Source organism: Talaromyces atroroseus (genome assembly GCF_001907595.1).
Source record: "Talaromyces atroroseus strain IBT 11181 chromosome Unknown scaffold_2, whole genome shotgun sequence".
Lineage (NCBI taxonomy): Eukaryota > Fungi > Ascomycota > Eurotiomycetes > Eurotiales > Trichocomaceae > Talaromyces > Talaromyces atroroseus.
Window position 1 is genome coordinate 1176374 of NW_017971434.1, and position 12619 is coordinate 1188992.

General features: G+C 46.7%; 4 protein-coding genes across 4 annotated transcripts; 3 read left to right on the plus strand and 1 right to left on the minus strand.

The window, feature by feature from the left end:
- Window positions 1-120: 120 nt before the first annotated feature.
- UA08_02544 (hypothetical protein) lies at window positions 121-2548 on the plus strand (the record flags this gene model as incomplete). The annotated part of the gene is made up of 4 exons (XM_020264598.1): window positions 121-257; window positions 321-1034; window positions 1421-1701; window positions 1764-2548. The coding sequence occupies 4 exons, from the start codon at window positions 121-123 to the stop codon at window positions 2546-2548; spliced, it is 1917 nt and encodes a 638-aa protein (XP_020122115.1).
- Window positions 2549-5116: 2568 nt separating this feature from the next.
- On the plus strand, window positions 5117-7348 carry UA08_02545 (hypothetical protein; the record flags this gene model as incomplete). The annotated part of the gene is made up of 6 exons (XM_020264599.1): window positions 5117-5455; window positions 5518-5594; window positions 5661-5712; window positions 5775-6045; window positions 6127-6630; window positions 6690-7348. 6 exons carry the CDS (start codon window positions 5117-5119, stop codon window positions 7346-7348), a joined length of 1902 nt encoding a protein of 633 aa, XP_020122112.1.
- An 837-nt stretch (window positions 7349-8185) lies between these two features.
- UA08_02546 (hypothetical protein) lies at window positions 8186-9353 on the minus strand (the record flags this gene model as incomplete). The annotated part of the gene is made up of 2 exons (XM_020264600.1): window positions 8186-8462; window positions 8542-9353. The coding sequence occupies 2 exons, from the start codon at window positions 9351-9353 to the stop codon at window positions 8186-8188; spliced, it is 1089 nt and encodes a 362-aa protein (XP_020122113.1).
- A 1451-nt stretch (window positions 9354-10804) lies between these two features.
- On the plus strand, window positions 10805-12567 carry UA08_02547 (hypothetical protein; the record flags this gene model as incomplete). The annotated part of the gene is made up of 2 exons (XM_020264601.1): window positions 10805-11019; window positions 11103-12567. 2 exons carry the CDS (start codon window positions 10805-10807, stop codon window positions 12565-12567), a joined length of 1680 nt encoding a protein of 559 aa, XP_020122110.1.
- Between the last annotated feature and the right edge of the window lie 52 nt (window positions 12568-12619).

Here is a 12619-nt window from a genome sequence, read left to right on the forward strand (position 1 = left end):
TATGCCGACTAGCCAAGTTAAGTCGGGCTACACCGGACTTCATGACGAGAGGAATTCGTGGTCATTGAGCTACTTCGATCGGATTCGAACGTCAACCTGTATCCCGACGACTACCTAGGTATGGAGCAAAGCCGCGATAATGCAAGCACTATAGCGCCAGGGACATCCAGACCAGCGCCATATGGCCGAGCATGCAGCAATTGTGCGCGCGCAAAATGTAAATGTATTCTGCGTGCTAATGGCGACAGCTGCGAGAGGTGCGTGTTCTACTTCCGTTCACTGTACCCTTTGAGAGGCGGTATTCTTATTCAAATATACAGGTGCTTTCGTCTCAAGAAAGTATGCAGCCCTTCATCGTCTATTCGAAAAAAACGTGTTACCCCAAGAAATTCTTCACAGGCTGCTCGTTTGGAGCGGAAACTAGATGGACTAGTGTCTCTGCTAAGAGCGAGTTCATCTCAAGGCAACTTAACTGAAGAAAGCTTCAATGACGTTTCTGACATTGTCAATGCCGTTAATGCCAACAACACTGCTGCTTCTACCACTAGCAGCACTGCAGCTCCATCGCCATCATGCTCATCCAATATCATGAACAACAATAAAGGCTCTCTACGACCGCCAATGCCTTGTTTAGACTTTGACAACACACCCCACCAGGATCATAGAAACGCGGCAACAAAGTCAACCGCTAGTTCATCGACACCGGGCTCTGGCGCTCCATCACCATTCCCATATATTCTACCTCGTGATGTAGAACCTACTGCCGAGGAGGAAAGACTTTGGTATCAGATATTTATTGACAAGTTTGTAGACCATGCTCCATTTTTGAGACTGATCGTCCAAAATATGTCCTGCACGCAGCTGCGCCAAGAGAAACCTTTTCTCTGGCTGAGCATCATGTCCGTTGCTTGCCCATTTGTACAGAAACAATGGGATCTAGGGCGAGCCGTAAGGGAAGTTCTTGCTCGAGAAGTTCTAGTCGAGGGTGAGCGGAACGTTGATTACTTGCTGGGAAGTCTTTGCTTTGCTCAGTGGTATGCTTGTATTTCATCTCTCTTTTCTAATTTGTTCCTTATGACTGACCGGTTCCCTTAGGGCTCACTATCAATTTCATTTGGGCCCTCTACTCACCTTATTATCTGGGATCTGCACCTCTCTCTTGCTTGATTTGGAATTAGACAAGCCGTGTCACCACGAGCTCAATACCAAGAATCCAGGACGACTGATACATCCACGCTTTTCCAACAAACTTCATATCCCGGAATCAAGAACAATGGAGCATAGACGTATTGCCTTGTCCACATACATTTTTAGTACAAGGTAAACCACTTTTTTTTCCCCAAGCTTGGTCTAAAAGGGCAGGGGAAAAAACAAAGATAATGAAAAACAAAATCGGCACTAACACTTTCAATTTACGCAGTATCGCTTTTTTCCATCACAAGGCGGAACTGCTACCCTGGTCGCCATACCTTGATGATTGTTTGAAGCTGCTTGACGATGCAAAGGAGACATTTTCCGATGAATTGTTGATATGCCAAGTCAGATTGCAGCAAATATTGAGTAATACGACTATGTTATACGCACGTTTGCGCGGTTCAGAGAGTGAGCAAAGCACTCGACTTGTCGTACCATACATTCGATCCCTGAAGCGCCAGGTGGAATCTCTTAGGAGCCAGATCCCGGAACACGTTGCCGCAAATAGTACGTTGACTACCTTCGCAAAAAATGGCAGAACATAAATACTAATTTGCTCTTCTTTTTAGAATTTATACAGATCGGCATATTGTATGTAGAAGTGGCGGTGAACGAAGTAGCCATGGTGCGCACACAACATGCAGCACTCATGATGGAAAAAGAGCTCGAGACAATGGAATGTCTACTTGAGTGTCTCCAGTCAATTCAAGCGTGGACAGAACTTTTCAGGTCGTTAGATTACAGCGAGTATATCGGCATGCCATTTGGATTATGGAAACAGCTATCCCTGATGATATTCACTTTGGTGCGACTGGCAACATTAGAGGATCCGGCGTGGGACACGTATCAAGTGCGACGCGCAGTCGACCTACCCGGGCTGTTGAACCATGTTAGCACTTCCATGAGCCAGGTGGCTAACCTGGCGCCATGGAAGCAAAACGCAGACAACGTCCATAGCCGGTCGAGCAAGCTGGTGGCTACCTTGACAACTTGGTCGAAATCAGTGTACGATGGAACGATACCCAGTGCTCCGATTATAATTCCAAATCCACCGTTTGCACCACCTGCGAAGGAAACAGGGACAGCCATGGATGCTAACCATAATCTTAATAATAACAACAATAGCAATAATAGCAATAATAGCAATAATCCGTTGCTTATGATAAACGATGGTGCACAGCAAGTTCAATCCGAGACAGCAGCGGCGGCAGCATTTGCACAACAGCAGCAGGATCAACAGGGGCAGAATCTTTTAGTTCCAGAACTGTTTCCCTACTTCAACCAAGAGCCCTGGACGAATGATGGGTTTGGGTTCTGGGGCCTTTGGAACGGAGGGAGAGCCACTATGGGATGATTGCACCATGTCATCATAACTACATATCATGTATATTAATTGAACCCTGGAATAATTTTCAATGAACAATCTCGAATCATACCCAAATCCGAGAAGAAAAGGAGATGTCCACAAAACCTGATGCCTAAATACATAACCTAATTTGGGATAGTCAGATGCCCCATGTGTTGGAGCGGGATTCATTGATAATTTCGGCTCCGACTGCCGTTCTCCACATGGCAAGTCAAGCTTTGAAACTTATTTACCTGTTCAGCCTTAAGTTTGGGACTATGTGGAGGCCGGAATTTGAGACTGCCGGCGCTGTACACAGACATACATAACTATAGTATAATGGGGATAAAGTCGCGCTTATAGTGAACGGCCGGAGATAAATAATGTTACTTATTAAATCAGAGTAGGTTCAAGATACTGTCGGATTCCATGTTCCTTTACTACCGGATTTGGCTTATGGATGAACCGTGAGGTAAGAAAACAGTAATAAAACGCCCATTGACGTCTTGAATGAATTGCTAGGAGAAATATATCTGTGTGTTTGGCCAAGCCCATTAAAAGGACCATTGAAAGCCAATTCAATATCCAAACTCTTGACTTGTTGAAACTTGGTCTCATACACAGGGCCACGAACATGGAGCAGGTATTCAAAGAGAAATTCAGAAATTCTTTGCAGACCTTTGAGATCTCCTTCGGTGGTATTTGCTAATTCCTTATCCACCCAGCCCCTAGTGTAGCCTCCACCAAAATCAATAAGATATGCATCATCTTGCGTATCTATTAGAACATTATCAGATTTAACATCTCCCCAAACAGCACCACACGTATGGGGCCCCTTTATAGAACAGCTAATCTGGGCCAACCATTTCTGTCTCATTAAGATATACCAGAGGACTTTTCAGTTGCAAAGTAAGGTTCTGCTGTCGGACTCGATGTATAGAAGAGGGTCGTCAACAACACGGCCAGAAAAAGGAATATAACCGATCTCAAGAAGCCTACATGTGTTTACAAGCTCAGAAAATGAGACTGACTGTATTTTTGCATATGCTTTGAGCTCTCTGCAAATGCTACTCACATCCCCAGCGCCCACTGATTTCAAGAAAGCAACTTATTGCCCTCAAATATATACTTTGTGGGGAATAGCTGGCAAGGCAGCAATCTCTTCCAAAATTAGTATTTCAATTTCATCAGGGCTGTACTTTGGAATTTGGAAATACAGGATTGTTCACTTGCTCAGACTCCAGGAGGAGAGCACTCACAAATCGTTCGCTTCCAGTCTTATCTAGAAAGATGGGCAAGAACTTACTGTAATCAGCATACAGTGAGTAGTAAAAAACTTCTAGAAATAAGCAATCATGGAGGGTATATTCCAATGTATATCCAAAGGTGGAATCTCTCAATATCTTAGCAGGAAACATTCCAGTCAGCCAATTCTTCGAGCGGATCCTCAAAGTTTTCCTTCGATTCGGACAGATACTCAGGTTCTAGATGCTCCAGATGTCGGAGGTATTCCGTTAGAAGTGTCGATGACTTTTTAAAGTTGGAGGCTTTCAATTCGATTTGGAAATGTTTGTTAGAGATGAAGACGTTCAATTGGGAGTCCCTATTACCTTCATTGGACCGAAATGGCCCTAATGAGTAGCGTGGCAGTGTTTCCATGCTTGAAAAAGAAGTCGGAAAGTCTATTGGTCATCGCGTTCATGATTGCTGTCCCTTTCTGCAACGAACGCCTAACATGGTTTGTTCGTTATAAAGAGAGGATTATTGACGTCGTTGGCGGCTTGGCAGAATGCTAGCCTGTTTCATACTAGCCCAATACACTACGGCAAGCTCTCCATCCGCAGGTGAGCTAACCGAAATAGGTTGATGCTAACCCCCGTTCTCGCCCTTTTTCTTTTTTTTTCTTTTGCTCTGTGGCTTGCTTGTCTGTCGACGGACATAACGTATCGCTGAATTTACCTTGTTCAGTTACTTAGCTCTGTTGTTTTCATATGGTTTGTCAAGGAAGTTACGGCCGTTTGGTGATCAGTGAGAATGACAATGACTAATAATTCTTGACCCTCATGTTGCTCGCTATCTAGACAAGTGAGCGGCGATCTAGAGGCCTCGTATAGGAACGGATTACAGGCTTTCAGCTATTTTCTATGTGGATCACTGCATACGTAGGAGCTCTAGTCAACTGATCTAGATCTCCACACTAGCTTGCTAGGATTCTAGTTAGGAACCGGATTTCCAAGCTGAGTGAGAGAGAGAAATTTGAGACGGAGTTCGGCATCCCGCCAATCCCGGTCTATTCTACACTTGTCCGGAGATAAGATGGCGGCGTTATAGGCTGATGTGTTGATTTGAAACAAATAAATAACCCAGTGGGCCGACCTTTTGTGTCTGATGTTGCTTGGAAGAAAAAAAAATAACAAGCTTTATCCATTCATTTTGTATCGGCTGTTCTCCTCCGACTGTCCGACTCTTGTGGTCGTTGAGCAAGAATATATAATTCGGACACGATCACAGCAAAGAGTGGGGGTTGGAAATCATCAAAAAGAAATTCAACCCTACTTGGAAATCCAAAATTTAACCATGGACGGAGATAGACGTATCGCGACGGGTCAGACTACCGTCTCGACCAGTTCAACCCTCCTCAATGAAGATTTCACAATCGATAATGTCTCCAAGTCTTACGATGCGAGCTCGGTCGAGCAAAGGCACGATCAACAAGACCAATCTGTTGCTGCAGATGGCGGCGACGATGACGAGGATGTGACTGAGAATGTTATCAGAGAAGCGACTGCTGGCAATGCCGATTTGACTCGCACAATGTCTGTCCATTACATCGAAGGACCGAAATTGTACGCGTTGATGGGTTCTTTGACTTCGATTTTCTTCCTGGTCATGTTGGATGTTTCTATTGTTTCTACGGTAAGTTTCTTTCAACAATCTCTTTAAAAGAGACTAGACAGTGCTAACAGCGAGGATTATAGGCTGTTCCGGATATTACAAGTGAATTCAACTCGCTGGCAGATGTCGGTTGGTATGGAACTGCATATCTACTAGCTTGGTACGTTCTGTCAAACCTCGCCATCATGAATCTATGGGATCAATTCTAAACGAAATCAATTATCAGTGCCTCCCTCCAACCTCTAGCCGGAAAAGTCTACTCCAATTTTCGCTCCAAGGTGAGATCGAAATCTCCGAAGCAGCTTTCAGATGCAGTTCTAACCCACTAACTCAATAACAGAATATTTACCTTGGTTGCTTTTTCGTCTTTGAAGTCGGCTCGCTTATCTGCGGTGTGGCCACGTCTTCAAATATGCTCATTATCGGACGAGCTATAGCCGGTATTGGATCGTCTGGTCTCATGAATGGCGGTTTGACTATCTTGTCGGCTTCGATGCCCTTGCACAAGCGGCCCAAGTATTTCGGTATCATGATGGGTCTTGCTCAGATGGGAACTATCTGTGGTCCGATCATAGGAGGTGCTTTTACTACCTATGTCACCTGGCGTTGGTGTACGTTTCCTTCGAGTTTTCTATGCCAAAAAAAAGAAGAGTGAAAAGAAGAAGAGGGAAGGAAAACTGACAATGACATAGGCTTTTATATCAACCTCCCCGTCGGCGGAGTTGCAGGTGCTATCCTGCTATTCTTCATCTCTGTGCCCGAGACAGTCAAACCACGCACCGAGACAGTCACGAAAATTATCCTCACCAAACTCGACCTCATTGGCTTCGTGCTTTTCGCCCCTGCTGCCATTCAGGTTTTCCTTGCCCTTGAATGGGGTGGAAACAAGTACCATTGGTACAGTGCTACCATCATCGGTCTGTTTTGTGGCGCTGGCGGCACAGCCATCCTATTCGGAATCTGGGAATACTTCCAAGGCGACAAGGCCATGGCGCCCTTCTCCATTCTCAGGCTTCGCACTGTTTGGACATCTGTCTTTGCCATGTTCCTGTTCTTTGGCTGTCTGCAGATCGCCTCATACTACCTCCCCATCTATTTTCAGACCGTCCGAAACGCATCACCAATGATGAGCGGTGTGTGGATGTTGCCTAATGTTCTGAGTCAGCTGGTTGCTACTGTTGCTTCTGGAACGCTTGGTAAGTCTTTTCTTCGCTCTCTAGCTGACAGAAAAGATCCAAAAACTAACACCATCCAGTCGGTCGCATGGGCTATTACCTCCCCTGGATGGTAGCCGGTGGATCCCTCAGTTCCATCTCCCTCGGACTCATCTCGACCTGGAACCCAACCACCTCCATCGGCAAACGGATCGGATACCAGATCCTCCTGGGATTCAGCCGCGGTCTCTCCATGCAAATGCCACTGATCGCGGTCCAGAACAGCATTCACCCCAAATTTGTGCCCGTGTCGATGGCCCTAGTCTCCTTTGGCCAGACATTCGGTGGTGCCGTATTCCTCTCTATTTGCGAGACCATCCTGTCCAACCAGCTCAGCATCGACCTCCCTAAATACGCTCCGGGCGTTGATGTGGCCTCGATCATTGCCGCTGGTGGCTCGGGGTCTGCGGTAAGAGCAGCTGTGGGTAATAATCCTACTCAGCTGGCGGAAACACTCGTCGCGTATGCCAAGAGTGTTAATGCTGTCTTCTGGTTTGGTGCGGCCGCGGCTGCGTTGTGTGCTTGTGTCGCGTGCGGTATGGGCTGGAAGGATATCAGAAAGAAAGAAGCGCCGCCCAAACCCGCTCAGGAGGACCCTGAGAAGGGTCTTGCGGTTGCCACGTCTACTGCCAACTCGGAGCAGGCTACTGACGTCGAGGCTGAGGTCGTGAAAGCTGAGAAGTCGGAAGAAAAGGTTTAATCATTTCATTCGTTTGTTTCGTCATTTCTTTTCAATTTTTTCTTTATACTCATCTCCATGGCGTTCCGGGTTTTCATTCGCATCTATAGACTCTTCGATTTTCATCCAGACATCACATCTCTCCTAATCCATTATCCATTCGAAGAAATGTTCGCTATGTTGGCATTATTTTGTTGCACAACTTTTTGTTCCATATTAATTATATCTATACCTTATACCACTTGCATCGTTAGCTGAATGTAAAAAATACATGCATAGATAGATCAATGTGATAATTAAATTAGTCGTGCTTCGTTTCATGCTTTGCTCTGACTTGCCTTGGGGATATCTACATATCTAGAAGTAAGATGTGATGGTAGAAGAATGAGCTCAGATGAATAGATAGATAGGAGCTATATAACATAATATAATAAACCCAGACAACACCAAACCAGAACCACAGCACAATAAATTGTAGCGAGGGAGACGAACATGTTTTTTCCAGCGATGAATGGAAACAGGAGACACGGCAAGAGATGGAATTTGACAAAACAACAGAGGTAGCATGGCGTGATGGATATAGAGTGCGCTTGAGAGATATAATGATCGTAGATGAGGATTGTCGAGGCGGATTTGTGGCGTGATGGTATCGAGAGAAGAAAGGCAGTCCAGTTGGATGACGATGAACAGAAACGAAACAAAAAAAAGGGGGTTCGGTATGAATAAATATTGACAAGAAGTGAAGTTCGGCCGAAGGTAGATATCATAAACGCTTCTAGTTGATAGCTCGATGGACGGCAAATGAAAGATAAAAAAGAAACATCGTCAAGCACGCATATATATATGTATATATGTATACTACTTCATCTCAACATATCCTTTTTGTCTCCACTCGGCTTGCATATTCATCATCTCCGTACGTTCTTCCACCCATTTGTTGTTTTGGATATTCCATTCGCGCTTGCCGATTCGTCGTTGGCGAATGCAGCAGAAGAGGAACACGATCGCTCCGGTGCCAACGACTGCACTGGCAACCACGATGATGGCTATTCTGGAACCTTCGGACATTCTGTCCCATTTTTGTGCTGTGGATAGATGCACTTTGTTGAGTTCCTTTTCGATCGTTGAGTTGCCACTGTTGGTTGTTAGCCGGGGTTTCTTTTCCTTTCCTTTCCTTTCTAGGATAAAAAGCGAAGAGAGAGAGAGAGACTTACGGAACAATTGCAATGCTCTGCCAGTCTCCACTGTGATTCGTGTAATTGTACTCCTTCCCTGTGGAGAAATCTTGAGCTAATATTTGCGACACATACATGGTATACGGCCCAGCGTTATAGTCGATTTCACCGCCAGCCCAGATGATTCTGCCCTCGGGTTGGGAAGGATCACCACCGGGCCAAATTCCCATGCGGATCGTGACGGGGGTCTGAGGATACCATGTGCCGGAGCTGTTGGTGGCATCTTCGTAGGTCACGGTGCGTAGAAGAGTACCATCATACCACCACTCGAGCTTGTCGCTATCCCACCAGGTGGTGTAATTGTGGAAATCGAGCGTGGCATTGGAGGTGAGGTTGTGAGTGACGCCGGTGTTGGCGATTGTCTGGCCCTTGCCGAACCAGTTAGACTGAACATGCATGCCCTCCGAGCCAACCCATTCCCAGTCGACTTCGTCGAGATCGTCCGACTCGAGCACCACACTACTGATCACGCCGTGGCCAGGAGCGGCTCGCACATGGTATTCCATTCGGCCCCAAAAAATGTAGAAGTTTGATCGGATTGTCGGCGAGTCCATTTTCTTGTTAATGGTGAAGCCTAGGGCGTCTTCGGTATAGTTCATGACCCCATTGGTGATACTCCACGCTGTGGTGTCTAGCTGTGAAGAAGAACTCAAGTTCCAGGTGTGAGTTGTAGAGAGTGCCGGGTCTGGCGAGCATGTTTCGTTTAGGGGCTGGCACTCGGTACTTGTCTGAGCAGAGACAGTCGAGACAAACGCAGCCACAAGGGCTGCTATCATCGCAGAGCGAACCATGATTGCTGGTGAATGAAAGCCGGCGAGGAGAGGATATCTCCGCACACTTCCAGCAGGGGGAAAAACGAAAGTTGGTTCCGGATGCAAAAAGAGCGAGCACCGGGCGGATAAACAAATATCAAATGACTGTACACTTCTAACGGCAAATACAAAAGGAGGGACGGCTACAAGTGCAAAAAGAGCGACATTGACCTTGAAATTGATAGTGACAGTGAGAGGGACGGAGGAAAAGAGAGGAAAGCAGGGCCAACTAGTGAATGAACGGGGGCGCCTCTAGGCACTACACCCGATAAGCCATGGCCAAGTCGTCCGTACAAAACCAGGATCGAACAGGAAAAACGCCCCCAGTGGCAGGGACTGGCTAAGCGCTAGCCTAATGCTTGGTATAGCACTAGTCTATTAAGTGGTGCAATGGTTTCACTCGCCGCGCCGTGGTTCTGCAACCTCGCTATGCCTGGCCTGACACTTGGAGATTGGAAGTTGGAAGCCGGAAGAGCCCTTGCATTGGCTTAGATTGCTTTAATTTCTTGCCAGCAGACACTCTGGAATTATATGAGTACAGATGGACAAATAGATGCATGTGTGTATTTTTCATATGCAATTCTTACATCTTTCTTACATCTGTACGCATAGAGTGGAGGCTCGCGCTATTTCCAAAATTGAGCAGCCGCACTGCAGCGTTTCACCCGAGGGCCGCCGCTGATTGGCCGTCTGCAAGACCGTGCGGCCCGCTCCCGGGAACCAGAGCGTGTGATTGGTTGCCCCTTTTCTGTTTTACAGCCGCGAGTAATTTAAATGTATTTTTTGCCGATATCTCCGGCATAATCACAAATTTCACAACACAAATACGAGAGTGGCGCTCGCTACCTGAGATGCACATCTTCCGTTGCTATTTTTGCCTTTCCTTTCAATAGATAAGTGGACATCACACAAAGCTTCCAGTGGCAATGTCTTCGATAGAGAACAGCCTGCCACCAATCAGCAGAGCCAGCTCCCGTGGCTTGTCTTGGCGAGTCCTGAGGCTCTCGGCGTCGTCTTAGATCTTGCCCTGGCAGCTGATTGGCTGCTTCCAAAGACCATTCAACCCTGGCGTCGTGATCCAATGGTGTACAGAGTATGCTTCCTGGAGCTATACAAGTTCGTCGATATATTGTATCGCAAGTAATATTATATATATATCTATAAATATATCTATATATTATATTCAATCGTTCAATCCCAAAGATCACACAGATGTAACACATATCCTGCTGCCTAGCTTCACCGCCTGCTAAAATCATACGATCTTCCGTCTTCTCCGCCCGCTCTCTCCAAAAGTAAACACCGCCAACTCGATAAATAATTATCAAGACAACGCACATACGACGACTCGGATGATTGTCCTGTCATAGCATTCATTTCCTCCTCTCGCCAGCGACAGTGGCATTTCTCGTCTGCGATCCATTCCCGCCATGGTCGAAGTCGAAGCTCAACGGGCCGGTCCCATCGACCGTAAACAACGAATTATCTCGCGCAGAGAGATTGAAGGCTTGGTTGCCGATGGGCGCCATATTGTGATATATGACGGCAGAGTTCTAAAGACAGATGCCTGGCTCAAGTTCCATCCTGGTGGCCCAACGTCGATCAAGCATATGGTTGGTCGTGATGCCACCGACGAAATAAACGCGTACGTACAGCAGAGCTCTACGTTATGTCGCTGAACGTGCCTTGTTTTGAATAAATGCTAAACCTTATTCGTCATGCGGACAGATTGCATTCTGCAGAAACTCGAAAGCGCATGCTTTCATACCAAATTGGGCGTATTCAAGGACGATGGGTCAACTTCCTACCTCCGATCCAGGGAGGACAGTTTCGCCCTTACGGCGAGAACGAAACCGCAGAATCTGAAGGATGCTCGAGTGATTCGAGCTCGCGCTCTAGCTCACCGGTCTTTGATGAGCCGGAGGGTACTGGCTTGCGTCGAAGAAATTCGACATCAACGAATGCTTCATCTGTTCCATCGACACCACCTAGTGACCAGAAAACCGATTCCCGTTTCTCCTTTCTCGATGCCCGAACAAGGCAAGAAATATTATTAGACACATCGAAGTACCCCTCTCTTGACTTTCGCTCCCAAGATGCTATCGTTCAGAAGTATCGTGAATTGGATGAGCGGATACGTGCGGCCGGTCTCTATAACTGCAACTACTGGGCCTACTTCGTAGAATGTTGCCGGTACTTTTTGTTTGCTGCGCTTAGCTATACCTTTCTCCGCTGGGGTTGGTACATACCGTCGGCCTTTTTCCTCGGCTGCATGTGGCATCAACTCGTCTTCACGGTGCATGATGCCGGGCATATGGGCATTACTCACAGTTACCAAGTCGACTCAACCATTGGCATGACCATTGCCAGCTACATTGGCGGACTGAGTTTGTGCTGGTGGAAGGACAACCACAACGTGCACCATATTGTCACAAACTCCCCGGAACACGACCCAGACATCCAGCATATGCCCTTTTTCGCCATTTCTCACCGACTGCTGACAAGTCTGCGCAGCACTTACTACGGAATTATCATGCAATACGACTTTGCCGCTAAAATTCTTCTGCGCGTTCAAAATTATACTTACTATCCCATCATGCTCTTTGCTCGATTCAACCTTTATGCTCTGAGCTACGGATTTCTTTTCTCAAGACGAGCTAGGGCAAATGGACCTGCGTGGTGGCACAGGTGGTACGAGATTGCCGGGTTGGTGTTTTTCTGGTCCTGGTTTGGATACGGAGTGCTCTACCGCTCTCTCCCCGACTGGTCCAGCCGCATTACTTACCTCCTCATCTCGCACATGGTCACATCACCGCTCCATGTGCAAATTACGCTTTCTCATTTTGCCATGTCAACGGCTGATCTCGGCATTCACGAATCCTTCCCCCAAAAAATGTTGCGTACAACCATGGACGTCGACTGTCCGACCTGGTTGGATTTCTTCCATGGCGGCCTCCAATTCCAGGCTATTCACCATTTGTATCCGCGTCTTCCGCGTCATAATCTTCGAGAGGCTCAGAAGCTGATCCTTGAGTTTTGCCGCGAGGTTGATATTCCATATGCTATCTTCACATTTGTGGATGGTAACAAGGAAGTGATTACCCGACTCGCTGATGTTGCGAAGCAGGCAAAAATAATGGAAGAGTGTAGAAAGTCGATTGCTCGAGAGGGTGTTTTTGCCAGCCATCACTAGTAGTTGTCGAGTTGTCCGTGGATTCATAGCAACTTCATGCACATGTGCAAGT